This window comes from Ranitomeya variabilis, chromosome 6, assembly GCF_051348905.1.
Source record: "Ranitomeya variabilis isolate aRanVar5 chromosome 6, aRanVar5.hap1, whole genome shotgun sequence".
In the NCBI taxonomy this organism is placed as follows: Eukaryota; Metazoa; Chordata; class Amphibia; order Anura; family Dendrobatidae; genus Ranitomeya; species Ranitomeya variabilis.
In genome coordinates, this window is record NC_135237.1 from 254,735,327 (window position 1) to 254,763,226 (window position 27,900).

A 27,900-nucleotide genomic window follows, 5' to 3' on the forward strand; every position below is an offset into this window, starting at 1 on the left:
CCACTGTAGCCAGACCCCCTGCCCCGCTGTAGCCAGGCCCCCAGTCCCACTGTAGCCAGACCCCCTGCCCCGCTGTAGCCAGGCCCCTAGTCCCGCTGTAGCCAGGCCCCCAGTCCCGCTGTAGCCAGGCCCCCAGTCCCGCTGTAGCCAGACCTCCAACCCAGGTGTAGCCAGGCCCCTAGTCCCCCTGTAGCCAGACCCCCTGCCCCGCTGTAGCCAGGCCCCCAGTCCCACTGTAGCCAGACCCCCTGCCCCGCTGTAGCCAGGCCCCCAGTCCCACTGTAGCCAGACCCCCTGCCCCGCTGTAGCCAGGCCCCTAGTCCCGCTGTAGCCAGGCCCCTAGTCCCGCTGTAGCCAGGCCCCTAGTCCCGCTGTAGCCAGACCCCCTGCCCCGCTGTAGCCAGGCCCCTAGTCCCGCTGTAGCCAGGCCCCTAGTCCCGCTGTAGCCAGGCCCCTAGTCCCGCTGTAGCCAGGCCCCCAGTCCCGCTGTAGCCAGGCCCCTAGTCCCACTGTAGCCAGACCCCCTGCCCCGCTGTAGCCAGGCCCCTAGTCCCGCTGTAGCCAGACCCCCTGCCCCGCTGTAGCCAGGCCCCTAGTCCCGCTGTAGCCAGGCCCCTAGTCCCGCTGTAGCCAGGCCCCTAGTCCCGCTGTAGCCAGGCCCCCAGTCCCGCTGTAGCCAGGCCCCTAGTCCCCCTGTAGCCAGACCTCCAACCCAAGTGTAGCCAGGCCCCTAGTCCCCCTGTAGCCAGACCCCCTGCCCCGCTGTAGCCAGGCCCCCAGTCCCACTGTAGCCAGACCCCCTACCCCGCTGTATACATGCCCCCAGTCCCGCTGTAGCCAGACCCCCTGCCCCGCTGTAGCCAGGCCCCCAGTCCCACTGTAGCCAGACCCCCTACCCCGCTGTATACATGCCCCCAGTCCCCCTGTAGCCAGACCCCCTGCCCCGCTGTAGCCAGCCCCCCAGTCCTGCTGTAGCCAGACCCCTGCCCCGCTTCAGCCAGGCCCCCAGTCACGCTGTATCCAGGCCCCCAGCCATCACGACAGGTTCCCTTTAAAAAAACAAACACAAACGCAGTAATGACTCGAGCCCTATGTGTTCCAGGACAATATTCAAGTTTTCCTGCTGTTGACAATCCGTAACCGTGGAGACAAGGGAGCTGTGGACACAAAACGGCAGAATTCTTTCTTATGCTGAGCTAGAATACTGCTGTGCCACCTCCCATTAGTCTGTATCCGACGAGCAGCAGCGGTTTCCCAGCCATCGTCACAGTGTCCCTCACTATCCTGCTGTGGTTGGTCGTCGTCGTCGGTGGCAACCAGCTACAGTGACGGTTCCCAGCTGCATGAACGTAGGACGCATCAGAGCGGCGCATGCGCGCCGACCCCTCCTCCGGTAGGAAGTGGTGTATGTCATGTGATTCAGAACACAACGAGGAGCTACTTCGGGTTGAAGAGCATGAGGGGCAAGTTCCTAAGAGAAGCGGCCGCTGCCGTGAAGGACACAAGCCCCGGGCTGTCCCGGTACCTCATGTGAGTGACCGCCATGTCATGGTTTATTCCCACGCTTCTCAGTGGCTCGCGCACATTTTCACGTGTGATGTCAGTCACTTCTAGCCGTGTCCTGAACAGCAGGGATGAGACCCTAACCATGACCCCAGGCGGAGCCCCTTGGTGTGCGATCAGAGAGGTCCCAGTCCATCCCGAGTCTCTGCGGTGCGGAAACGGTCATCCTCCGGACTCTCCAGCCTTGCCCCCGGCCGCCCATCCTCCAGCTCTTGCCACATCCCCCAGCCGCCTATCCCCCCAGCTCTGCCCCCCCCCAGCTGCCCATCCTCCAGCTCTGCCCCCCCCAGCCGCCCATCCTCCAGCTCTGCCCCCCCCCAGCCGCCCATCCTCCAGCTCTGCCCCCCCCAGCCGCCCATCCTCCAGCTCTGTCCCCCCCGGCCGCCCATCCTCCAGCTCTGTCCCCCCCGGCCGCCCATCCTCCAGCTCTGTCCCCCCCGGCCGCCCATCCTCCAGCTCTGTCCCCCCCGGCCGCCCATCCTCCAGCTCTGTCCCCCCCGGCCGCCCATCCTCCAGCTCTGTCCCCCCCGGCCGTCCATCCTTCAGCTCTGCTCCCCGCCATTCTCCACCCCTACCCCCTCCAGCCATCCATCCATCCTTCAGCTCTTTGTCCCCCCGGCCCGCCATTCTCCACCTCTGCCCCCTCCTGCCGCCCATCCTCCAGCTCTGCCTACTCCCCAACCCCCCCCCGGCCCGCCATCTTTCAGCTCTGCCCCCTCCAGCTGCCCATTCTCCAGCCCTGACCCCCCTCCCCCACTGGCCCGCCATCCTCCAGCTCTGCCCCCCCCCCCCACTGGCCCGCCATCCTCCAGCTCTGACCCCCCCCCCACTGGCCCGCCATCCTCCAGCTCTGCCCCCCCCCCCACTGGCCCGCCATCCTCCAGCTCTGCCCCCCCCCCCACTGGCCCGCCATCCTCCAGCTCTGCTTACATCCAATGAAAACCCAAAAGTCATTATCTCAGTAAATTAGAATACTTTATAACACCAGCTGGAAAAAATGATTATAACATCCGAAATGTTGGCCTACTGAAATGTATGGTTGGTAAATGCACTCAGTACTTGGTCGGGGCTCCTTTTGCATCAATTACTGCATCAATGCGGCGTGGCATGGAGGTGATCAGCCTGTGGCACTGCTGAGGTGTTATGGAAGCCCAGGTTGCTTGATAGCAGCCTTCAGCTCGTCTGCATTGTTGGGTCTCATCTTCCTCTTGACAATACACAGTCTAGGCAGGACTGTGATATATGGAATCCCTGCCCCATGTTCCCCAGGCCGGGTCTGCCACGGTTCCTGATGGTGTTACCAGTAGAGATTAGCAGTGTGCTGCACGGTTTGTTCTGGGGCAGATGTGGGAATCTGCGATGGACTTTTTTTCCCGCAGATCCTTGCACCGAACCAGAGAATGGCGCTATGAAATGCACTGATGGAAGGATCTGAGGCGCTGCAGCCATTCATTGCATTAACAATTGTTACAAGTTCCCCCACAAGTTTTTTTCCTCCTGCTCACCTGCGCTGCTTCCAAAACGTTGTGTTTCTAGAAACCCCATGCCCACTGTGCTTCTATTTAACGCTCCATATACTCACCCGTTGTGCGGGTTTACGAGCCACAGCATGTGCATTATCTGCAGTGTAGATGCTAGTCTTCGCTGCTTAGTATCGCCCATAGCCAGTCATTAGATGCTGTACGTCCACACGACCCACTGAACACATGCAGATTTAACTATGTGATTAGAACGCAGCGTTTTGGGAGCAGTGAAAATACCTTGCAAGTTCCTGATCGTAGGCACATAGCCCTTACATATTGTGCAGTTGCTGTTGGTAAGACATATGTAAGTCTTGCACATGTTTCCACATAAATTATCTGTACTATCAAATTAATATTATTTATTGTTATTTTTTTGTAGGTCACTTCATCGCTTGCCTGAAAGTAAGTATATCATGGATGAGATGTGTTCCTTCCATCAGCCCCTGTATAGTGGGCATCTCATTTTAGTCTTTTTGGATATTGGTGACATAAATTAGGGACAGGCGTTTCCTGTTAGATTTGGCCGTCATATCCCGCACATTTATCACTGATGTTTATTTCTAGTGCCTTTTCATCCAACCTTCCAATGTGCCCTGTGGCTGCCTGGCAGCTATAGGGGTCATTAAATATAGGCTCCCATGTCATTTGGCCATATTCCGCTTTCACACAATGAACCTTTAGGCTACTTTCACACACAGCATATTTGCTGCGTATTTTTACGCGCGCGTATTTTGCTGCTGCTTTACCTGCGTTTTTTTACGCAGGCAAAAAACGCAGCTGCTTTCACACACTGCGTTTTTTGCAGCTGCGTTTTTTTCAGCATTGTGTACTGAAAATAAAGTTTGTTTGAAAAAAAAAAAAAAAGGGGGAAAAAAAAAGTCATTGAGGTCATTTCCTGTCTTTATGACTCAGAATACAATACACACTGGAGGGACAGGTATAGTGTTAGGATAGGGGGGTAGATTTGCCTGACAGGTTCCCTAAGTGCCACGTATTTAAGTGCCACGTATTTAAGTGCCACGTATTACGTATTTAAGTTCCACGTGCCACGTATCAAAGTGCCACGTATCACGTATTTAAGTTCCACGTGCCACGTATCACGTATTTCAGTGACATGTATCACGTATAAGTGCCACGTGTCACGTATTTAATTGCCACATATTTAAGTGCCACGTATCAAGATTTTCCATGGAGAACAGACACATCCAGAGATATGTCTGCTCTCCACGGCTGCAGCAACACACTGACAGGAGCCATAGTTCCTGTCGGTGTGTCACTGCGCATGCGCGAGCGAGTTTACCGGCGGTCATTGACCCCGGCACTCTCGCTTAACGGCAGTGCTGCGTGGGAAAGTTCAACGCAGCTGTACTGCTGTTAACCGAGACGCCGGAGTCATTGAACTCCGGAACAGTACGCGATACACTGCTAGGAGCTTCGCTCCTGGCAGTGTATCGCCGGAGAGCAGCCGATCGGCGTGGGACACTCGTTTTATGGATTCTGCGGACAGGGAGTATGAATTTGGTTTATTATTTTTGGATTTTTTCCTGGAGGATCGAGGGCTTCGCCTACAAGTGTGGTGTTGGTGAGTATATACTCTATGTTATGTGTTGTATGTACTGTGTGTCATGTATGTGTGTAGGTGTTTTGTGTAACTTTACAATTGTGCTAAGTCGCCGGACACAGGGACAACTCTCCCATCCTAATACCGGATGGGAGTAGTAGTCCCATACGGCGACTTAGCACAATGGTGGCACTAGTGTCGCATGGGGACACACACACACACACACACACACACACACACACACACACACACACACACACACACACACACACACACACACACACACACACACACACACCAAATCGATCAGCAGCCCCACGTTTATGCTCATTCTGTTGGACTCCATGCTGCTTCACTGGGGGGCGGGGGCTTCCCTCTTCCTGTCCGACGTCACGTCCGGTCCTGGGTGTCAACCCCTCCGTACAAAGACGCCGACACCCAGGACAAAGGCGCTGTGTGTGGACGGTAAGATGGGGCCCTATGGGGATACGCAGACACGCCGCTGCGTAAAGAATTGACATGTCAATTCTTTTTACGCCGGCGTGTTTGCAGACAAAAGCGCCGCGTTTTTTTTGCGGTGTGTCTGAACGGCAAAGTGAATTTCTCATTCACTTTGCCAGCAGACGAAAATGACATTGCGCATTTTTGAAAAGCGCCCGCAAAATAGCGCTCAAAAATGCGCTATGTCTGAAAGTAGCCTTAGAGTTTAGTTGCACTCCAGATAAACCACAATGTCTAAAAATGTATTGTAATTCCAGCTCTGATATAAAATGTTTGCAGTTGCACATATGCTAGTAATACAACTCACTCAGACATTTTTTCTTTTCTTTTGCTGTTTGTGTGTATGGACAGCACATTGGCTGATGAATTTAATGAGGTTAATTCAGATGCATGGACATGAATAAAACCGTAGCAAGCACTGGTATCTTCCATTTTTCTATTGAGACTTGCCCAGTAAACTCAAAATAAACACTGGCTGCCGCACAGACACAATCCACCATTTTTAATGGATCCATTGCAAAGATTTTTCATTGCACTTACTTGTATAACACCACCATATACCATAGTGCTTTACAGATATCATCATCACTGTCTCCATTGGGCTCACAATCTACATTCCTTATCATTATATCTTTGGAGTGTGGGAGAAATCCGGAGTACGTATAAGATTCCATGAGAGACTTTTAGGCCTTTTATTGTTCTGTAATTATGATTATAAAATACCGTATATACTCGAGTATAAGCCGAGAATTTCAGCCCATTTTTTTAGGCTGAAATTGCCCCTCTCAGCTTATACTCGAGTCATACCCAGGGGTCGGCAGGGCAGGGGGAGCGGAGCTGTGTAATAACTCACCTGCTCCTGGCACGGTTCCTGGACATGGATGTGACCGCTCATTACAGGAAGAAGCTGCCGGCGCCGGAAAACCAGGGACTGCACCGCGCCAGGAGCAGGTGAGTATAACGCAGTGCGCGATATTCACCTGCTCCCCGTTTCACTGTCGTCGGCCGCCGCTGCTTTTTCCCCGTCCTCTGCACTGATGCTCAGGTCAGAGGGCGCGATGGCACAATTAGTGCGCACGCCGCCCTCTGCCTGAGCGTCAGTGCACAGGACGGGGAAAACACAGAGGTGGCCGTCAGTGGAACGTGGAGCAGGTGAATATAGCAAGTGTCGGGGGCCTGAGCGACGAGAGGTGAGTTTGTAATTTTTTTTTTTTTTTAAATCGCAGCAACAGCATATGGGGCAAATATCTATATGGAGCATTTTATGGGGCCATGTGCAGCATTATATGGGGCAAATATCTCTATGGGGTCATGTGCAGCATTATATGGGGCAAATATCTCTATGGAGCATCTTATGGGGCCATGTGCTGCTTTACATGGGGGCAAATATCTCTATGCAGCGTTATATGGGGGCAAATATCTCTATGGAGCATCTTATGGGGCCATGTACAGCATTATATGGGGCAAATATCTCTATGGGGCCATGTGCAGCACTATATGGGGCAAATATCTCTATGGAGCATCTTATGGGGCCATAATCAGCATTTGTGCAGCATTATAAGGGGCACATGTCTGTATGGAGCATTTTATGGGGTCATAATCAACATTTGTGCAGCATTATATGGGGCATATTTTAATATGGAGCATCTTATGGGGCCCATCATGAACTATATGGAGCATTATATGGGGCTCCTGATTCAATATGGATATTCAAAAACACTTAACCTACTGATGTCTCAATTAATTTGACTTTTATTGGTATCTATTTTTATTTTTGAAATTTACCAGTAGCTGCTGCATTTTCCACCCTAGGCTTATACTCGAGTCATTTAAGTTTTCCCAGTTTTTTTGTGGCAAAATTAGGGGGGTCGGCTTATACTTGAGTATATACGGTAACAATGTCATACGGAATTGATAACGGACAAGCAGTGCAAAATGCGGATGTGAAACTGGCCAGATCTTCATCTGCTCGTCAGAGCCCGGCTTTACTGTTCCTGTGTAATATTACATGCTAATACTTTCTTCTGTTACAGAGAAGAAGAGGAAAGAGAGAGGAATTTGTCCATTTTGTTTCCAAATCCTTTTGCCAAATAATCACAAGGTTCGTCTCAAGCCCAAAATGAAAATAACACCACAGATTGAAAATCTGCTAAAGAAAGAAGCCAAATGCCACAGACTTAATTTGAAGCAAGCAAAGCTACTTAGGAAGTACAAACTCTCTAGTAGTTGTCTGGTAAGAATCCGGATCAAGTTCTGTCTCCCCAAACTGCGTGTATTATCCGCAGCACGACTGGTAAAGGTTAAATGGACTCTGTCAGCACAGGATGACCGTCAAGCTGAGTCTTGGTGCCTGATGGCGCAGTCCTAACATATATATACACCTTCACACCTGCTTGTCTTCCACAATCTACCCTTCCTTCTTTGATTGACAGCTCTGGCTTCATAGAAGCGTGGAGATAGGTGGGAAGGTGTATATGACTGATTGGCCCTGCCATGGTCCACCGAGCACCTGCACTTGTGAATTCATTCTGTGTGGACAGTTTTTGTAATGGAGAATATTGTCCCAGATTCTGCATAGTGAGGAGCAGTTTCCTCTCTGCTGTGAGAATTGATGGAAATGTTCCTCGTGTGCTCGGCTACGGCTTGGTTTGAAGAATGTTGGTGTGTAATCAGAACTCTGCTTGTTGTCCTTAGAGCTAGACACATTACTGCACACGGATGACTTGCACTGATGGGCACAGTAATATATACGCAGTGTCTGTAAGGCATATTCTGGTACAGTGTTAGATCCAGGAGGTAATGTTCGTCCTGTAGTCTTTTTCTCTTGTTTTTGCTGACGGCAGCTCCTTGGGGGGGGTGGTCCCAGTGGTCGGAAAAAGCGGACCGTCGTGAGCAAAAAACGTTACATGTAGCGTTTTTTGCTCCCGACGGTCCGCCACTGCACGACGGGTGCGACGTGTGGCAATCCGTCACAATGCGTCGCTTAATGTTAATCAATGGTGAAAAAACGCATCCTGCAAACACTTTTGCAGGATGCGTTTTTTCGGCAAAACGATGCATTGTGACGGAATGCAGTTAACGCTAGTGTGAAAGTAGCCTAAGTTATCATGTTTGCCTTGTGACATGGTGCTGCAGCATGTTGGGAAAATCATTGTTCATCTCCAAACTGCTAAATCATTGCTCGTGGGGGATGTTTCAGTACCATTCTTTATTCATGGCTGTGTTCATAGGCAAAATCGTGAGGTCACACCTGAATGATCACAGGACTTCTGGTAGAACCCAACTTGTCTTCTGACAATCATTCTTCCAGATGTCCTAAACAGTGCCCTGCAGTACAAGGAGTTTTCTCTGAAGAAGCCCCCTTCAGACTCAGACATTTAGCAAAATGTATGTCCAGAGAAGAAAAGGTGGGTGCTACCATTTAGTCCCGTGTCATGGCAACAGTAAAGACAATTCTTTATTCCTGGCAGTGTTACTTAAACATCCTACAAGAGTAACTTCTCCCAGCGATGAAGGAGAAATTTGGTATTAAACAATGGTTTTCCAGCATGATGGAGCACAGGGTCACAAGGTAAAAGTGATAACGAGGTGGCTCAGTGAACGAAACATTGCCATTTTGGGCCCATGGCCACGATCTCAGAGAATAATCAGATCTCAATCCCATTGAGAACGTGTGGTCATTCCTCAAACAGCGGCCGTACAAACAAAAAGACAAATGTTGATAAAACCCCAAGCACTAAATAGGCATGAATTGGTTGCCATGAGTCGGTATTTGGCCCAGAATTGCAGAAATGTTGAAGAATTCGACTATGGTGTCACACAGCGTTTTGGGAGCGTTTTTTTATCTGCAGAAAAGAAGCTGTCTTTTACACTACCAGCAAAAGCTATGATATTTCAGAAATCTCAAGCACACTCTCTTGTTTTTTTTGTTGTTGTTTTTCTGACTAAATTTGAGAACTGCAGTGTCTTTTATCATTTTTTTGCAGCGTGTTTTTTTTTTTCACCTATCAAAAACAGTGTGAAAAACCCCCCACTGCAAACAGGCTTTTTTTTTTTTTTTTTGCTGCATCTTTGAATAAAACTAACTTTATTAAACATGTAATCAGCACCGCAAAATGTAGTAATACTTGCTTTCTGAGCGCGTTTTGGCTGCAAAAAGTCTCCCCTGCCACTGCAAGCTGTCATGGCAGCATGGTGAAGGACACCGTAAGGTGGAAAGTTATTAAGGTGATTAGCTGGAAATATAGGTAACGTGGGAGCCAAGCAGCCTTTGCTGTAAGGTGACTTTATAAATCTCATGCTCATCGTATTCTGCCGGACTGGGAGTTCTGTAGACCATACACCTACATGTTTGACTTTACCACTCACACTTGTTAGTATTTGCGCACACAACCTCCTTATGTAACTTATACATTGATAGATCGGCAGCACTTTTTTGCAAGATCAATTTTCATTAAACTGACTGACAGATAATGTGATTGCTATGTGCCCATGTGTAGAGTTTGCACATTTCAAGGGCACATTTGGCTTAAGGGAAGTCGTGTGTTGTTAGTTTTTTTTTTGTTTGTTTTTTCTACAATTTAAAATAATGACTTAATAGACTAAAGGTATTTTTGGTTCAGGTATATCAATTGCTAGTAACGGGTTGGACCCCCTTTTGCCTTCAGAACTGCCTCAATTCTTCGTGGCATAGATTCAACAAGGTGCTGGAAGCATTCCTCAGAGATTTTGGTCCATATTGACATGATGGCATCACGCAGTTGCCGCAGATTTGTCGGCTGCACATCCCAAAGATGCTCCATACAAGGCAGGATGGATCCATGCTTTCATGTTGTTTACGCCAAATTCTGACCCTACCATCCGAATGTCGCAGCAGAAATCGAGACTCATCAGACCAAGCAACGTTTTTCCAATCTTCTACTGTCCAATTTCGATGAGCTTGTACAAATTGTAGCCTCAGTTTCCTGTTCTTAGCTGAAAGGAGTGGTACCCGGTGTGGTCTTCTGCTGCTGTAGCCCATCTGCCTCAAAGTTCGACGCACTGTGCGTTCAGAGATGCTCTTAGGCCTACCTTGGTTGTAACGGGTGGCGATTTGAGTCACTGTTGCCTTTCTATCAGCTCGAACCAGTCTGCCCATTCTCCTCTGACCTCTGGCATCAACAAGGCATTTCCGCCCACAGAACTGCCGCTCACTGGATTTTTTTTCTTTTTCGGACCATTCTCTGTAAACCCTAGAGATGGTTGTGCGTGAAAATCCCAGTAGATCAGCAGTTTCTGAAATACTCAGACCAGCCCTTCTGGCACCAACAACCATGCCACGTTCAAAGGCACTCAAATCACCTTTCTTCCCCATACTGATGCTCGGTTTGAACTGCAGGAGATTGTCTTGACCATGTCTACATGCCTAAATGCACTGAGTTGCCGCCATGTGATTGGCTGATTAGAAATTAAGTGTTAACAAGAAGTTGGACAGGTGTACCTAATAAAGTGGCCGGTGAGTGTATATATATGTGAATTGTAACTAAAGATGACAGTAGATCGCACCAGATGTATACACAGAGCGGCCATGGCATTAAAACCAATGACTGATCTGCATTCATCATCTTATTACCGTGGCATCTATAATATGTGGTAAGTGAATTAATGACGTTCGTATGTTGGAAGCAGGAAACATTTTCAAGAGCAGCGGAGTGACTTTGACCAAATTTGCGATGGTTAAACCACTGTGTCAGAGCATCTGTAAAACAGCTGGTGTGTACATGGGCAGAGACCTGTGAGCCATGCCCTGATTTATGCTGCCTGTGGTTTTCACAGCATGACAGCCTTCTTTTAGGGTACGTGCAAAAGTATTAGCAGCAAACCTTTCTGTGAAAAAATGTGAAATGCATGCATTGTTTATGCACCACTTATGCGTTTTTTTTCCTAATGTATTAGAGTGTGAAAAGCTGAAAAATTGACATGCTGCAGATTTGTAACTGCTTAAAATCTGAAAAGAAAAAAAAAAAAAAGCATTTACATGAGAATTCAGAACTCTCATTCACATTGCAGGGACGGTAAGGGTATGTGTCCACGTTCGGGATTTGGTCAGGATTTTACGCAGGTAAAATCCTGACCAAATCTGCACCTGCGTTGCCCTTGCGTTGTTTCAGCAATGTAAGGACATGCTGCGTTCCGAAAAGACGCGCCGCATGTCCGTTTCCGCTGGTCTGCTGCATGCGTCTTTTAACGCATAGTGGAGACGGGATTTCGTGAAATCCCCTCCACTATGCTGTAACATCTGGACGCTGCGTGTTTGACGCTGCGGCGCTATGCAGCGTCACACGCAGCGTTTCCTGAACGTGGAAACATACCCTAAGACGTAAAAAACGCAACGTGTGAACAAGCCCTAAATCTTGTGAAAACTAGCAGTTCTGGTGCCACAGAAGAGCTATTGTATCACACATTGCAGAGTTCCCCCTCATAACTGAACCAGGAAGGTAAAAATGGTCTGGACTGAAATGCCATAGTCTTGAAGTATTACATGGACAAAAAAGGCATGAAGGGTGGTAATAACATTGCATTAGCAGTACAAAAGGGAGTCTTGGAATGAAAGCAAAGGGTTGGCAATTAACTGACTCCATAAAGTTCCAATGGGAACCTTGGTTTAGAGAAGGTCCCATTGAGGTAACCCAAATAGGGCACTTTCCGTATTTTACATCAGTATTTGGAAGCCAAAAGCAAGGGAACCTGAATGTGCGCATGTGCTTGGAGCTGACAAGCAGCGGACGCTGCATCTTTCTCCAGGCACGTGCGCACATTCAGGTCCCCTGGCTTGTTTACCATTGGGTTTTTTCCCCCTTTGGACGCCCCATACTCTTGTGAAAGTGACCATACCGAGACGTGCCTCACTAACATCCACAGGATTCCCACGAATCTCTGACACTCCTGTATAGTTTGTAATTGACAAAGGCCAGATGCGGCTGAAACGTTTTGCCTTGACTACATTAAAAATCAAAAAATTAATCCTTAAGTTGAGTGCCTAGTTTATTTTGTATTACTTCATGGTGTGGGATCCTACTACGGCACCTTCCTTAGTAGTGCACACGGTTCTCTATTATTTATAATGTAGTTAAGGCCCCAAAATGTAGTTCTGTCCCCACATCCAGGTCCTCATATTGTAGTTATGGACCCATCCAGGTCCCCACATGCAGGTCACTTTTTTATTTCAATAATACACAATTTGGTTGAAACTATCCCAAAATGAGCAAAATTGGAATAGGTGACTACCTAAGTGGGTTGACACGTGCCTCGATGAGCACCTAAAGGCTGGAGAAGCCTATAGGGTGCCACAACTTAATCTTCTCCTCCATAAGGTAGAGACAAGCCATGAAGCAAAACAATTAAATAGTCCGGAAACGTAGTGGTAAAGAAAAATGAACTGTGTTAGGCTACTTCCACACTAGCGTCGTACGACGCACGACGAATTGCGTCTTGGCGACGTACCGACGCAAGCAGTGAAAGCGCCGCACAACGGGGGCAGCGGATGCTGTTTTTCAACGCATCTGCTGCCCCATTGTGATGTGCGGGGGGGGCGGAGTTCCAAAAAAGACAGTCTCGACGCACCAAAAAACGTTACATGTAACGTTTTTTGGTGGCGACGGTCCGATGCAACCGTCGCACGACGGTTGCGACGTGTGGCAATGCGTCGCTAATGCTAGTCTATGGAGAAAAAACGCATCCTGCAAGCACTTTTGCAGGATGCGTTTTTTCTACAAAACGATGCATAGCGACGTGCAGTGCACAACGCTAGTGTGAAAGAGGCCTTAGACTGGTCTTGTGTTTGGATCCTCTCAAAATATGCAGGTCTAGTCTGCTCCTAGTTCAAACCCCTAGAACAACCTCCAAGAAACAGACACTTGGGGAGAACCAGCATTTTTACTAAACTGGCTTGCCCTTCTAAAGATAAGGTACTTTGCTTTTTGTTTTGGTTTTCTTCAGCAGTGCAGTATATGTGCCTCTTTATGGTAATAATGTGCATCATTATAGGGGTCTCATTAGACTAAAAACAGTTAGGTATCCTTATATGCATATTTTACTGTGCCTTGTATATAAATCCTTTTGGAGTAGATGGTTTGTGAAAATGGTATTCGATTTTAGGACATGATTGATTGCTACTGGAGCAGACATCCGTACCTGAGGCGATCCCACTGTGGACGTCATGGGGTCCTCATCAATAGAGCTATATAGATCGGTGGTTGTTGTCAGAAATCCAGACTCCTCTACAGACTGGACTAGACCGGGCTTCCTTTCTATACGGAATGGCAGCTTTTGCCACGGTACTGTCACTTATTAAGTTATTGTAACTATTTAATAGTTTTTGTTTTCTGTGTTTAATGTTAATAGTTGTTACATTGTTAAGGGGGTTAGTGATTCTATTTTTAAGTAGTAGGATAGTGTTCACTTCTGTAAACCTAATACTTCTGATTGTTTCAGGTAGTTACGTGTAATACTTGCCAAATGATTTCGAAGTATCCTGGTGAAAGCAGAATGGTTATAGCAAACAGTCCAGGTACTCCCAAGGTGATTAGGAATTTTGGATCTCCCGATTTAAGAAAGCCTGGATCCAATCGAAAAGTCAACCTATCTTACAGTGAAGCGAAGCTCATTTCTAAAACCCGAAGCCCTGTACTCACACCCAGGTATACTATATTTTCTAAATGTTCGCTTGTTGGATTTTTCACATTGCAGCTGTCAAAATTCATTATCTCTGTAAAACTAATTTAAAGTATCTTGACCATGTTAAATCAGTGTTAGGGGTTTGCATTGTTAGCACATCGACTTAATGCTCTAATTACATTTTTCTGGCACATTATAGGTTTTTTTTTTTAAGCTCAACACCACAGGAGCGTGAACAAATGGGAGCAGTATCAGCCTTTCCTTCAATACTTTCACTTTTTTTAGATTCAGTCCTGACTTTGGCATAAAAAAATTGCATCATAAACGGCAGAACATAATTCATCCTTACAACTGTTGGTTCCAAAAATGTGCTGGCAATGGCATAGACACCCACTGTAGGTGAATTCAGGACCCTCATTATGCCCCTGCTTAAAGATGGACAATTTGGGGCAAAGTATTAGTTTATGTGCACATATGATTGAAAATTGATTACAAAAATTAAAGGATAACTATTTTTTTTTAAATAACTTAAAGTACTGTAAGCTGTCATACCTATTGTTGTTCCTCATGGATACAATATCTCTGGCCATTATATGTCTTGGATCGTGCATTTTCACATTTTTACCTCTAAGAGTTGTGGTAGGAGACTAGCTGCTGTGATATCTCCGATACACAGACAGAACCTGCACCAGCATGGAACTATGGAGGAAATGATACAGCAATGCTGCATCCAGCTTTAGGGTTAAGTAGAAGACTTGATGGGTAAAGTCAGCACATCTCCTGCAGGCTTTTTTCTAGCTGTGCTCCTCACTTATCCTCCCCTCTCCATACCCTTCAAAATGTTGTGCTATTGATGCCTCTTATCTTCAACAAGAGGAGTAGAGCTGTTTTTTTTTTTTTTTTTTTTATGTTGAGAGAATGTATCATCAGAAAATGATCTATTGTTTAAATCTGATTTTCGTTACATGCATGCCTTGTTAAAACCTGTTTTGGCAACATTTTATTTTTTCTCCATATCACAGTTTGTATTACCAGTTGGTAATCTCGCACTGGCCACTGGTTATTTTAGACATAACACATACCTCTTGTCCTTTCAGTAAGCGTACTTTGCAGGCTCATTATATAATGGAAGGCTCTTACCTTTCCACAGGCTTAGTAGATACTCAGACCTCATCTTTTGTAAGGAAGTCAGGCTTTTGCTATTGCTCTACATGTGCAGCTCCTGAAACATGAAGGTAGTCTAAGGTAGCCCCATTGTCATTGACTAGTGTGAAAATTGCAAGAGTTACAATTTTTATTACAGATTGTGAAACAAAAAAAAAAAAGCTAATTTAAAAAAATGAAATGCCTTTAACACCTTACCGACATTGGGCGTAATAGTACGCCGATGCCGGACTCCCCCTGTTTGGAGCTGGCTCCGGCACTGAGCCCGCACCTTTCCGGGCACATGACAGCTAATCTATACAGCTGACATGTGCCCATAACAGCCGGGGTTGGAATCGCGATCCACCTGTGGCTGTTAACTAGCTAAATGCCACTGTCAATCTCTGACAGCAGCACTTAACTTGCTCTTACCAGAAGTGCGTCACTAATCCCGCCCATCGGTGGCCTGTGACGTGATTGCGGATCACCGATGGGTCGGCATGACAACCATAGGTCTCCAGCAGACCTCTATGGTTGTCATTGTCAGATTGCTATGAGTTCCTCCCAGTGGTCGGTGCTCATAGCAAGTGAGCATTTCTGCTACACGCAGGCGATCTGATTATCACTAGTGTGTAGCAGAGGCGATCGAAGTACTGCTGCTTCTAGTCTCCCTTGGAGACTATTAAAGCATGCAAAAAGTAAAAAGAAAAATTAAAAATATTAATTTTTTTTTTTTTTTTTTTTAAAGTATAACTTCAAATCACTACCCCCCTTTCACACTATTCAAAATAAGACAATTAAAGAAATTAAACATACACATATTTGGTATCGCTGCATTCAGAATCGCCTGCTCTATCAATATAAAGAATTAACCTGATCGCTAAACGACGTAACGCGAAAAAATCAAAACGTCAGAATTACTTTTTTCTGGTCGCCACGACATTGCATTAAAATGCAATAACGGGCGATCCACAGATCGTATCTACATCAAAATGGTATCAATAAAAACGTCAGTTCGACATGCAAATTTGGGATTTTTTTGTCACCACTTCAATAATAAAGAACCTAGACATGTTTAGAATCTGTGAACTCGTAATGACCTGGAGAATCACAATGGCAGGTCAGTTTTAGCATTTAGTGAACATTGTAAAAAAACAAGTGTGGAATTGCACTTTTTTTTTCAATTTCCCCGCCTTTTTAATTTTTTTCCCGTTTTTCCAGTACATGACATGTTAAAACCAATGGTGTCGTTCAAAAGTACAACTTGTCCTACAAAAAAATAAGCCCTCACATGGCCATTTTGAAATAAGTTGTGGCTCTGGAAACAAGTGGAGCAAAAACTGAAATACCTCTGGTCGTTATGGGGTTAACACAAAAGCCTGATTTTTTTATTTTTTTTTTAAAAGTTGTTTTCTAATGATGCATTCCCTTTTTAAGTTGGAGAAGTAGGAAAATGTGGTTCAGTTGAGGGAAAAAAAGATTTACCTAATAAAATGTATTATTATAGCGCTATTTATTGTATGGTGCGATAATCATGAACAATACAAGTCAACAATTAGTAGTGGAGGAGAGAGGACCTACAAGGGATGGGTGAGGATACAGTAGTTGAGTAGAGCTGGTCGTGCAGTGATATGGTGGAACGAAGGTTACTGTAGGTTGTAGGCTTGTCGGAAGAGGTAGGTCTTCGGATTCCTTTTAAAGGTTTCCTTGGTAGACAAGTGTCTGATATGTTGGGGTTGAGAGTTCCAGAGTAGAGGGGATATACGAGAGAAGTCTTGTATACGATTGTGGGGAGAGGAGATAAAAGGTAGTAGAGAAGGAGATCTTGTGAGGATCGGAGGTTGCGTGCTGGTAAGTACTGGGAGGCTAGGTTCCAAATGTATGGAGGAGACAGGTTGTGGATGGGTTTGTATGTCATGGTTATGGCTTTGAACTGGAGTCTCTGGTTAATGGGGAGCCAGTGAAGGGATTGACAGAGAGAGGCTGGGTGGCAGGTGGATTAGTCGTGCAGCAGAGTTTAGGATAGATTGGAGGGGTGCAAGAGTGGTAGAAAGGAGGCCACAGAGCAGGAGGTTGCTGTAGTCAATGCGGGAGATGATGGGGGTATGCGCTATTGTTTTTGCAGATTCTTGGTTAAGAAATGTACGGATCAGGGAAATATTTTTTTGTGTTTTGAAGGAGAGGAGTCAAGGGTTTACCCCCTAGGTGGCAGCAAGCTTGTGGGACTGGGAAGAGTAGGCAGCCATTGACTTTGATGGATAGGGCAAAGATAATGAATTCTGTTTTATCCTTATTAAGTTTTAGAAATCTAGCAGAGAAGGAAGATGAAATCGTGGACAGACATTGTGGGATTCTGGTTATTACAAAGTACTATTAATTTATGTAAAGCCTGCTAAAAATACAGATCTCGCTTAATTGTAACCCCGTTATTCAGGTACTTCTGTAAGGAATAAAACACCTACACACCAGGGCGTTGTGGGGTTAGTGTTCCTATTGGCGGAGTTGCAGTCGGTTTAAAATGGACGGACTCTGACTCCTAAAATATATAATAAATTGGGTACAGTAATTCAGTGCTATAAATGTTTTCATAATTTGGGAAAGTTATGAAATGTCCTAAAAATGTCTATTCTGTTCCTGGTGTAAGGATCTTGGCTGTTAGCTGAGATGAACCTGACTCCACAGCTCTGCTACCCGCGCACACGTTACCTTACCAAAGTCCCACTGCTACTCCGTATTTTTGCATGGTTCCTTGCGTCCTCTACTGATGAGCTGGTGAGTGACTGCTACAGCCATCATCAGTGGAGGCAGAAAAAGTAAAAGAAAAGAAGTCGTCGAGCTGGTTGATAATATGCGTAGTGCTTGAGTTGTGTTGTTTAATTTGATAAATGCTTAATAGATTTGCATCTAATTTTTGCAGGTCATGTGCCTCTGCCACATCTTCACCAGCCCTGATAGCAAAGTCAGCAAAGAAGGGCAAATTCCATTTTTCAAGGTTAAAAATGTTGCTCAGTCAAGAGGAAAAAGAACAAAATAAAAAGCAAAGTTTGCAGAATTTCCTAACATCTCTTTCATGATGGATGTAAGAATTGTAATCTTATGGTCTCGGGACTCCTTGATCGCATTGAAATATGCATACTGCCTAAACTATTAAGTTTGTAGTTTGTTTATCGAGGGTATTTATTATCTCTTGTCTAACTTTTAAGTCAGTTTCACACATCTGTGAAACAGAGACCATTTTTTGTGTCTGAAACCCCAGTCTAACTACAAGGTCTTTTGACCTGAGCTCACTGCTTCATAAATGTCTATGAAGTACCAGTCTCAGTTCTGGAGACACATCATTTGAATTGGGTCTTAAGATGCTAGAATGGTTTAGGCTTCACGGATGTGTGAAACTGGCCTTAAAGGGGTTCCCAGGCTTGGATTTAAGGCTGCAGGCACTCTGTGTGACTGTAGACTTTTGAATTCTCAGAGTGTGCACAATGTGCGATGTCAAGATTCTCCGGTAGCGTATGGGTGCAAGTATGCAGTTTGCTTACGTGAGGTCCTGGGCTGATTTGAAGTTCTTGTCCTCTCTCAATATAAGTGGATTGAACTAACCCAGCCACTTCTAGTCAGAATGTGGCCGGATATATGCAAATCGTATACCTGTGATCACATCACCTCTCTGCACCTGACAATCCTGACCGCTTGCAGGCTGCATGCTGTGAGGATTCACAAGTTTGCAGTAACATGGAATAACTGCAGTCTTGATCCCAAAGCTTGGACAACCACTTTAAACAACTTAGACTAGTCGGTTTTTGGCGAGGATCACATGACAGTGTTTTAGTATTTTCTCTCATGCGATTCAAACATCAGATGCAAATATAGCATGTTGTGACCCCCCCCCATTGTGCATGGCTCCATAGCATAACATTGGTCCTAGTGCAATCCGAAGTTTTGCCTGATCGCACTTTGACTGAAAATACGGTCATCTGCACAAGCTCTTAAAGTACGCCAGATTTATCAAAGTGGTTTATGCGAATTGATAACTTTGATGCCTGCTAAGTTTGTCTAATGAAAATTTCCACCACTTCTTTGCTGGCCTTACTTTATGCCATATGATTTTGCTGTAATTCCTACCACAGTGTTGCATGTGGAGCCACTACCCCTTCCGGCTAAAGCATGCACCATCCCAGTAAAGGCATGCCCAGGGCTGCAGAGTCGTTTTTTTTTCCCCCAACAATTCACCTTTTAAACTCCTTCGTAAATTATCAGTAATTAGTAACAACCCATTTACCACTATTTACTGTAAAATGGTACCATCACTGTCTTTTCAATATTCCAAAACTTCTCCAAATTCCTTTTGTTACTAAATTTACCAGTACTTATAATACTGTTAAATATGTGTATATATTATGAAAATGAAATAAAAATAAAATGTGTGTTTGGATGGGACTGGAGTCACTAAAACTACACACATTCTCCAATCCCATCTGAGCATAGCTAGCTTTGACTCTGCTTCCACAGCCCTGCTCATGTCTCCTTAGTGGACAAGATGCACCCTAAACATTGCAAATCATGGGTTTTTCTTGAAAATCTCCATCATTGATTTGCATAAATGTACAACTATAAAGTAAATTTTTGTTATGAAATTTTCCATGTTGGATACATTGTTAGTTTGTCTGTATTTCACACTGTAGACAGAGGCAATATAAAATAAAGTATGTTTTGAAATTTTGTACTATTGTTTTATGTAGTTTTAGATAGCAGTTTTATATTTTTGTTTTTTCTTTGCAGATTTGCAGCAGGCTTAAATCTGCAGTATGTCAATACTTTCAATGTTTTTGCTGCACACTTCATGCATTCTAATAATTGGGGAAAAATCTGCAGCAAAAATGCAGCCTATTTTACGCAACGTTCATCCTGACGAGAGATGCAGACATTTCTGCTACAAATACTTAATGTGTGCACATGCCCTAAGAGTTCCTTAATGGAGCCCCAACTTCCAAAAATTGCATCAAAAACCGCAGTAGGATTTCTTCAGAAATAGTGATGTGAAACCATCCTAAGGCTTCATTCACACATTGATTGTACACGTGCTGTCCGTTTTTAAGGCCTCTTTCACATGTCAGTGTCTCCTGTACGTGTACTGACAGTTTTCTCACGTACCGGAGACACTGACACACGTAGACCCATTCAAATGAATGGGTCTATGCACATGTCTCCGTGTTTTCACGGACCGTGTGTCCGTGTTGAAAACACGGAGATATGTCCATTTTTCTCCGGCAGCACGTACAGAAATACGTCCTGCACACGGAGAACAGTGTGCACTCTCCGTGTGCACGTACCGCCCGCTCTACAGTAAGCGCTGTCCCCCCTGCTGTGGTGCTGAAGGCGGCATTCATCTCTTCTCCCCACAGGAGAGAAGAGATGAAAGATCAAGTTTTTTTTCTTTTTTGTTAAAAATAAAGTTGCTGGGACCTCCCGCCTCCCATCCCCAGTACGCCGCCCGGCCCCTTGCAGAAGAAATACTCACCCAGCTCCCGCGATGTCTCCTCTCTCCTCTCAGCGCTGGCAGCCCGTCCTGTGTGAGCGGTCACGTGGGACCGCTCATTACAGTGAGGAATATGCGCATATTCCTCACTGTAATGAGCGGTCCCACGTGACCGCTCACACAGGACAAGCTGCCAGCGCTGAGAGGAGAGAGGAGACATCGCGGGAGCCAGGTGAGTATTTCAATGCAAGGGGCCCGGCGGCGCACTGGGGATGGGAGGTGGGGGTCACATGCAAACTTTATTTTTCACAAAAAATAACAAAAACTTGATCTTTCATCTCTTCTCTCCTGCGGGGGAGAAGAGATGAATTCCGCCTTCAGCACCACAGCGGGGGGGACAGCGCTTACTGTAGCGCTGTCTCTCCTGCACGGTCCGTGTGGTCCTCAGGCGGCACACGGATGCCGCACGTGTGCCACACTGATGCCGCACGTGTGCCACACTGATGTGCCACGTGAGGACACGGATAACTCCGGTACCGGAAAAAATCTGGACGTGTGGGACAGGCCTAAAACAGAGCACATTGACCCATACATACATCAGTTTTAAAAAAGATCTGTTTCTCCTGTCCATCAACTTGGAGCATGTCCTACTCTACTGTTTTGCAGATCAGACTCAGCCGTTTAAAGTTTATGGGAATTTGTTAGACAGGGTTGGAAAACAGAAGACATTCTTTTTAGTTCAGTGTTCCATCTGTTTCATTCGTTTTTAGCAGATCCATTAAAAATCAATGGATTAATAAAACTTACGATGGAATAAAAGAGGATGAGAAAAAAGTATGCAAAATAGAGGCTATACAAATAGTTTTTCTCTCATATGCCATCAGTTTTCCAGGGATATAAAAATAGACTTGCAGTGTATGAATGACTCCAAAAGTCAGCAAGGAGGATGATGTTGTAGTTACTTTCTTTGGGTGGTTTTGACCACTTTCTGTGAGTGGGGAAAGGAACAAGTGGAATACATCTGAGTAGCTCATATTGCTAAGCACAACATTAGCATTGCATTTTTTTTGTGACTTTGAAATAAGCTGTGGTGTCAGGAAGTACCAGTTTTGAACCAGTGTATAACTTGAATCCTGCATTTGTACCAGTTTTTCACCCTGCAAGCTCTATTTCTAATTTTCAGTTGTCAGAGCTAGTGGGTGGAAACTAGCTAGGCATGTGAGAAATGGGACAATTTAAACTATTGTCACTGACAGTTTTATCTGAATGTCCCCTTAGTGTGATCTGATTCTCTTGCATGAGAACCACACCACGGGTGCAGAGAAGACAAAGAACTTAATTTCTCCATTCTCTGTGTCCACGGTAATTGGACTGCACTCTGATGACAAAGCGGACCCCAACATATGGGTAATGGTGAGGACCGTAGATGCACTTGTCGGTCACCGAAACTTCATATGCCAGATGAAAGACACATTATGCTCATTTCCCTTTGAAACTGACAGGCATTCAGCAGTGCCATCAGATCAGAAACAACAGCAACCGTTGGGACCCAGCTACACATGTCTATTGTTCAGATAATCTGTCCAAAAGTCATCATGGAAGAATTGTGGCCAAAAGCCATTCCTTCGACATCTAAACGAGGCTAATTGACTCAACGGTGCAAAAAATGGCAGCAATTCTGAACCTATGGGTCAAAATGTGAGAGATTTGGCTGTAACAGAAGGCAGTTTGTTCATTGAAAGGCTGGAGAGAAAGAACAATGAGCCTTAGCCATAGAAGTGATATGAAGCCCACATATCCCTTATCCCAACATCTTTGAGTTTGACTGGGATTACACTAAGGGACAGAAGGATTTGCATAAGGTACCATCCACAGATCGATAGTTCACCAATGTTTTTTAGTTCCTTCCCTCTCCACTCTAGCATTTTTCCACTTAAACCTTTTGCACAGTACCGTATGAGGAACTGATGAGGCTTGTGTACTTATTTGTCAAAATGGCTGCTTAATCTATCTGATTTTTAAAATGCGCATTTTATTAGCGCAGCTAAATCGTGAGGGAGCCTATGGGTTGCAAGTGTATTCAATAATTTCCCACCCAGCCTGGTTGACAGCTGCAGCCTGTACTGAGCAGTGTGAGAGTTTTAAGGGGTGGAGATACACGGAGGAGTCGGTCAAGCTACTTGAATGCAGTTGAGTTAAAATTTTCGAAAAGGATTATAGTCTGATGATTTTTTTCTTTTTTTTTTCTTTCCCTCATTGAATCTGAAATATTTTTTTATGCAGTTTTATATTGGCAAATCTGTTTTAGACCTGCCCATGTGTAAAATCGCCAGAATGTCTGTCAGTGTTATCCTCACTGTGCACCCCTGTGTTTTAGATATCTGGGCGGTGCTGCAGCATTGAGTTGTCACCAGTGTTGTCAGTATCACATGCTTATTGTTCCGTGATGTTTCCTCGAGCCTATCGACACTCGTAGCAGAATGTCAATCCAGCAACAAACTGGGCCTGATTACCGCTGAGACACTGATTACAGGAGTGACTACTTAATACAGCAGCTTCACCCAGATAAGCTTTATTTAAAAAAAAAAAAAAAAAAGCGGATGCAAGTTCATTTTCTACTTCACAAACTGCAAAATTTCAAAAGGGGCTTTACTTCTAAATGCATTTGTGAACTGTACCAGTTAAAATTTCCTGCCAACATCTGACCACCAAAGTTATATAAATACACTAAATATTCATCACCATCTAAATAGATTGTTGTGAATACCCCCGTTAAAATGAACATCTTTATTTTAACACATTTTGTAATTTAATGGGATATATCTACTAATACACAATGTACACCCGGCAATCTGAAAAGTTTCCAATTATAGCACAGCAGCTCGCATAGTATGGTGCATCTTACTAGAGACCTCTAAACCAAGCCCCCCCCACCTTTTTGCTAGCCTCCAAGCTAAGCATTTGTGATGAGCGAATGTGCTGGGATAACGTGTTATCTGAGCATGCTCACGTGTTATCAGAGTATCTTGGGTGTGCTCGAATAATATGTTCCTGTGATTTTCAGTGATGTTCAGATCAGGGGACTGTGAAGGCAATTGTAAAACCTTCAGCTTGCACCTTTTGAGGTAGTCTATTGTGGATTTTGATGTGTGCTTAGGATCCTTATCCATTTGTAGAAGCCATTCTCTTTACAACAAGATTTTGTTGAAATTTCATTGAATGCATTGATCCACCCCATGCTTAATGATTCACAACATGATCTTTTCCTAAAATTCTGTGCCCTTTTTTTCTCCACACATACCTTTTGATAATTGTGGCCAAATAGTTCTACTTTAACCATTGGTCCACAGTACTTGTTTCCAAAATTCAAGCAGGCTTGTTTAGATGTTCTTTTGTATACTTTTGAAGCTGAGTTTTATGGTGAAAATCAGGAGGTTTTCTTCTGACTCTTCCATCAAGGCATGTTTGAGCAGGTGTCTCTGAACAGTAGAACAATGTACAACTCCAAAGTCTGCTAAATCTTTGTGAACGTCTTTCGCAGTCAAGCGGGGAATCTCATTTGCCTCTCTAGCAATTCTACAAGAAGCTCTCACTGAAATTTTGATTGGTCTTCAAGACCTTATCTTGACCTTCACTGTTCTTGTTAACTTCCATTTCTTAATCACATTTCTGAGGAATGGGCAACTTGAAAACACTTTACTGTCTTCTACTAGCCTTCTGCTTTGTGGACCTCCACCATTTTCATTTTCAGAATGCTAGCCAGCTGCTTAGAAGAACCCATGGCTGCTGTTTTTTGGGACTAGGTTAGAGACAGCAGGGTTTTTATAAAGCTGGGAAATTTGCATCACCTGGCTTTTCCTATCAATGATGGTGAACAAGCCATAACCCTAACAGGCCAATTAAGGTCTGAAACCTTGGTCAAAGTTATCAGTGCACAAATCTCCAAGGGTGCCCAAACTTTTGCATGGCCCATTTTCCTTTTTGTAATTTTTGAAATGTAAAGAAATTACATATTGCCTAAAATACAACATAAATGTGTCATCTTTAACTTTAGGCCTTTTAGAGATCATTTCATCTTTAACTTGCTAAACTGCTCACAATAACAGTAATTTTTATCAAGGGTGCACAAACTTTCACATGCCACTATATGCACGATAGAGCACACGTTCACTTTCTCAGCACTATTACAGTGTATGGCCCGTTTGGTGCATGTGCTTGAATCTCATTTTGGGAAGGGGGTATTCAGAAGTAAGACCCAATGGAAAGTGTGCCAAACACAATGTGAAAGCACACTAAGGATGGAGGCAGATATCTGAGAAATAGGTACTTACAACTCATCTCTTCCCTTCTCTGCACAAAACATTCTCCCATGAAAACAAATGGGTCATCTCCAGCAGTAGTTCTGGTAATGTAGTGCCCACTATTTGTATGCAGAAACAAAATGTAATCGGGAAACAAGATATGTGCATTTTTAGATCAGTGTGTAATTTCTCTTTTAAAAAAAAAAAAAAAAAAAAAAATGTATTTGCAAAAAAATCAAGTTATTCACTATCTATAGGATTGGGGATAATTTACTGATCGTTTGAGGTCTGACCACTGCGACCCCAGAGATTCTGAAATTTGGGGCTCTGCAGCTTGTCCTGAATGAAGCAGAGGAGCAAATGCTATGCCTCCCTTCCATTCACTGGGATTATCAGAAATATCCAAGAGCCTACGGATTAGAGATAATTAGATTTATTTTTTTTACTAACCCAATAACGAATTGTGTGAATAAATTTATAATGAAGTCAAGCATTCCCCTAGCCTTATGGTGTGGCTAGACAAAATTCACTGGCTGAGCAGCATCAGGATGTGTGAACCACTGCCAGGGGGAAGTGTAGCTCCAAATTTTCATTGTCTTCATATTTGATTCTATTGTTTAGAAATGCTTATCTGGGGGAGAGTGGAGTGTGAGATATACAGAGATAGATATAATGAATGTTTTAATACCTGCACTTTTAATATTTAAAAAATGCAATAAAAATGTCACCAAAAACTCATTAACAAATTTAACAATGGGGTAAAAGTGTAGGTCTATTCTAGTAAAATGCCACAACTTTCCAGAAAAAAAGCCTAACCTAGAACATGCTGTGATTTTCAACAAAAATTACAGTAAGTGAAAAAAAAATGCCCATTGAAACAAATAGTGCTTGTTTGGCGTTTAATATTTCCATACTGACTCCCACCAAACTTTGAGGGGTTTTTTTGTTTTAAAAAAGCTCTAGAAATTTGTTACACATAAAACGCTCAACAACAAATAAGTTAAAAAAACATGCATTTGAAATAAGCTAAATAAATGTAAAGAAACTTGCCATTCAAACCAAGTTTAATATCGCACTTGCGTTCAAAACGTGTCACCCCTTTACCGCTACATTTATTGAGGTTGTTTTTGTTTTTGCTCACATATAACTGTAAAAAAGAAAAATACATAATTTATTCTTGGAAATAAAGACTTTACTATTTTCAATATACTATAGAATTGTAGATTAGAAGCCGGATCAACTCTTCCTTTTCCTGATTTGAAATGAATGTCCACTTTCAGAAAACGTCCTGCCGTGGCAGCAGTTAGTAAAAAAAAAAGAAGAGTAAACCGCACTGTGCTTAACTTCTCCAGTCCACTGGCAAATCTCCACCGCTGCTCCTGGTGTCTGGCATTGGCGGCAATGCTGATGTCACGTCAATAGCACGACAGCCAATCATTGAGCTTAGGCTACGTTCACATTTGCGGCGTTGGGCGCAACGCAAAACGCATGCACAACGCATTGTTTTGTGACACATGCGTCTAACGTTACATGAAATTGACACTTCACTTTTTTTTATCAAGACGCATGCGTCGAACAATGCAGGACGACGCAGGCACTTGCGCCCTACGCTTTTTTTATAGACACTAATGTTTTTTTTTGGCGCATTTACAACGCAAGTGCGACACATGCGTTTTTTAAAAAAATTATGACACAGGAAAACTGCAACATGTAGCGTCCCCTGCGCCCTGTCTTGTGCGTCTAATATGACGCATGCATCGTAAAACGCAAGGAAACGCATACCGACTCATGTCCATGCGCCCCCAATGTTAAAGATAGGGACGCAGGCGTCGGCATGCGTCGCCGACGCTGCGCCCAACAACGCAAATGTGAACGTAGCCTTAGCGGCTCTGAAATCGTCATTCTGTCTACACTGGCATAGCCGCTAGGCTCAGTGATTGGCTGCTGTGCTGTTGACGTGACAGTAGCCAAAGACTCGCCACTGTTTTGGTTTTTGTTTTAACGAACTTCAGCAGGGGCAGAATTGTCTAAAAGTGGACAACACCTTCAATGCATAGTTCATATGGCTGATTTTGTTTTACACCAATTCTACGGTTTTCTTCACCAAATTCAACCTGAATTCCATTTCATTTTGTTTTCAGGGGGGCTGTAATTAATATGGCACAGAAGTCGCAACATGCAGCCACATGTAGATTAGCCCCAATTGTAGAGCAATATTCACATTTTCAGCAGAAAAGCATTGTAATCTGCCTCAGATTTCTTCTGCAGATTTTCTTTCGAATCAGTGTGTGACTTTTCAGCATGAAAAATCAGGCATGTGACAAAATCAAATCCTAATTGAGAATTATTTTAAGGACATTTCTTGGGTTCTAAATATACGATGGTCATACTGCTGTTTATTTAAAGCTATTGACCGTTTCACTAAAAATAGTCACAATTTAGGGTGCGGATTGGGGTGTCAAAAATTGCCCACACCCCAGGGTTACAGATAGAGATTTAAGTTGGTAGTGTGACCACATGAAACCAATCTAGGTTTATACAAACCTATTATGTCCTGTTGGTAGTTTGTCAGAAATATAACCAGGGCTAAGAAAATTTATGTACAGTATATTATTTGTAATGATCAAGCAATAATGTACAGATTTTAAATACAAATGCAGATATGTACATGCAGAAAACAGTAAATAATTTACGCTAAACACTTTGTACAATAGCAACCAAAGTTTATGAACAGTAGTGACCTATTAAATAATATTCACAGAACAATTTGACGTCAGGAATAGGAATCACATTTGGACACACGTTAAACGCATTATTTACACCTAAAAGTCTTAGGTAAACCACACTGTCATACGAAAGTACTACCAAAATGCACTTATTCTAGCCAGAGTGTTCAGCCATCATGGAGATGTGACGTTGTGGTTTCCTGTCAATCATCATTGTATAGATCCCCAGCATATGGCAAATGGACTCTGCTGCCTGTAACATTTGGTAGACGCGAAAGATCTGGCAGACTTTGGATGCGCAGACGCAGTTCTTTGCGAACTTGGGAAACCCTTGCCAGTTTTCGTTTGTACTCCTGAAAATAAAGAATTGAAGATATAAAATACCATTATTAATAGATTGAAAAGCTGTCACTCTACACAAGTTTAGAAAACTGAAAAAAATATTCTACAGTAT

General features: G+C 44.3%; 2 protein-coding genes across 3 annotated transcripts in view; one reads left to right on the forward strand and one right to left on the reverse strand.

The window, feature by feature from the left end:
* The first annotated feature begins 1,284 nt into the window (after positions 1 to 1,284).
* On the forward strand, positions 1,285 to 19,664 carry RMP24 (ribonuclease MRP subunit p24). The gene is made up of 5 exons (XM_077269592.1): positions 1,285 to 1,530; positions 3,466 to 3,488; positions 7,182 to 7,381; positions 13,621 to 13,826; positions 17,864 to 19,664. The coding sequence occupies exons 1-5, from the start codon at positions 1,457 to 1,459 to the stop codon at positions 18,018 to 18,020; spliced, it is 660 nt and encodes a 219-aa protein (XP_077125707.1). The 5' UTR covers positions 1,285 to 1,456; the 3' UTR covers positions 18,021 to 19,664.
* A 5,730-nt stretch (positions 19,665 to 25,394) lies between these two features.
* The window catches only part of RPRD1A (regulation of nuclear pre-mRNA domain containing 1A), an 88,219-nt gene continuing 85,713 nt past the window's right edge, over positions 25,395 to 27,900 (reverse strand). The window contains exon 7 of one of the 2 annotated variants that reach the window (XM_077269593.1): positions 25,395 to 27,799. In XM_077269593.1, the coding sequence (XP_077125708.1) occupies positions 27,650 to 27,799 (150 nt within the window). In that variant the 3' untranslated portion in view covers positions 25,395 to 27,649. The remainder of the gene's footprint in view (positions 27,800 to 27,900) is intronic. The other variant, XM_077269594.1, reaches the window with a different exon arrangement.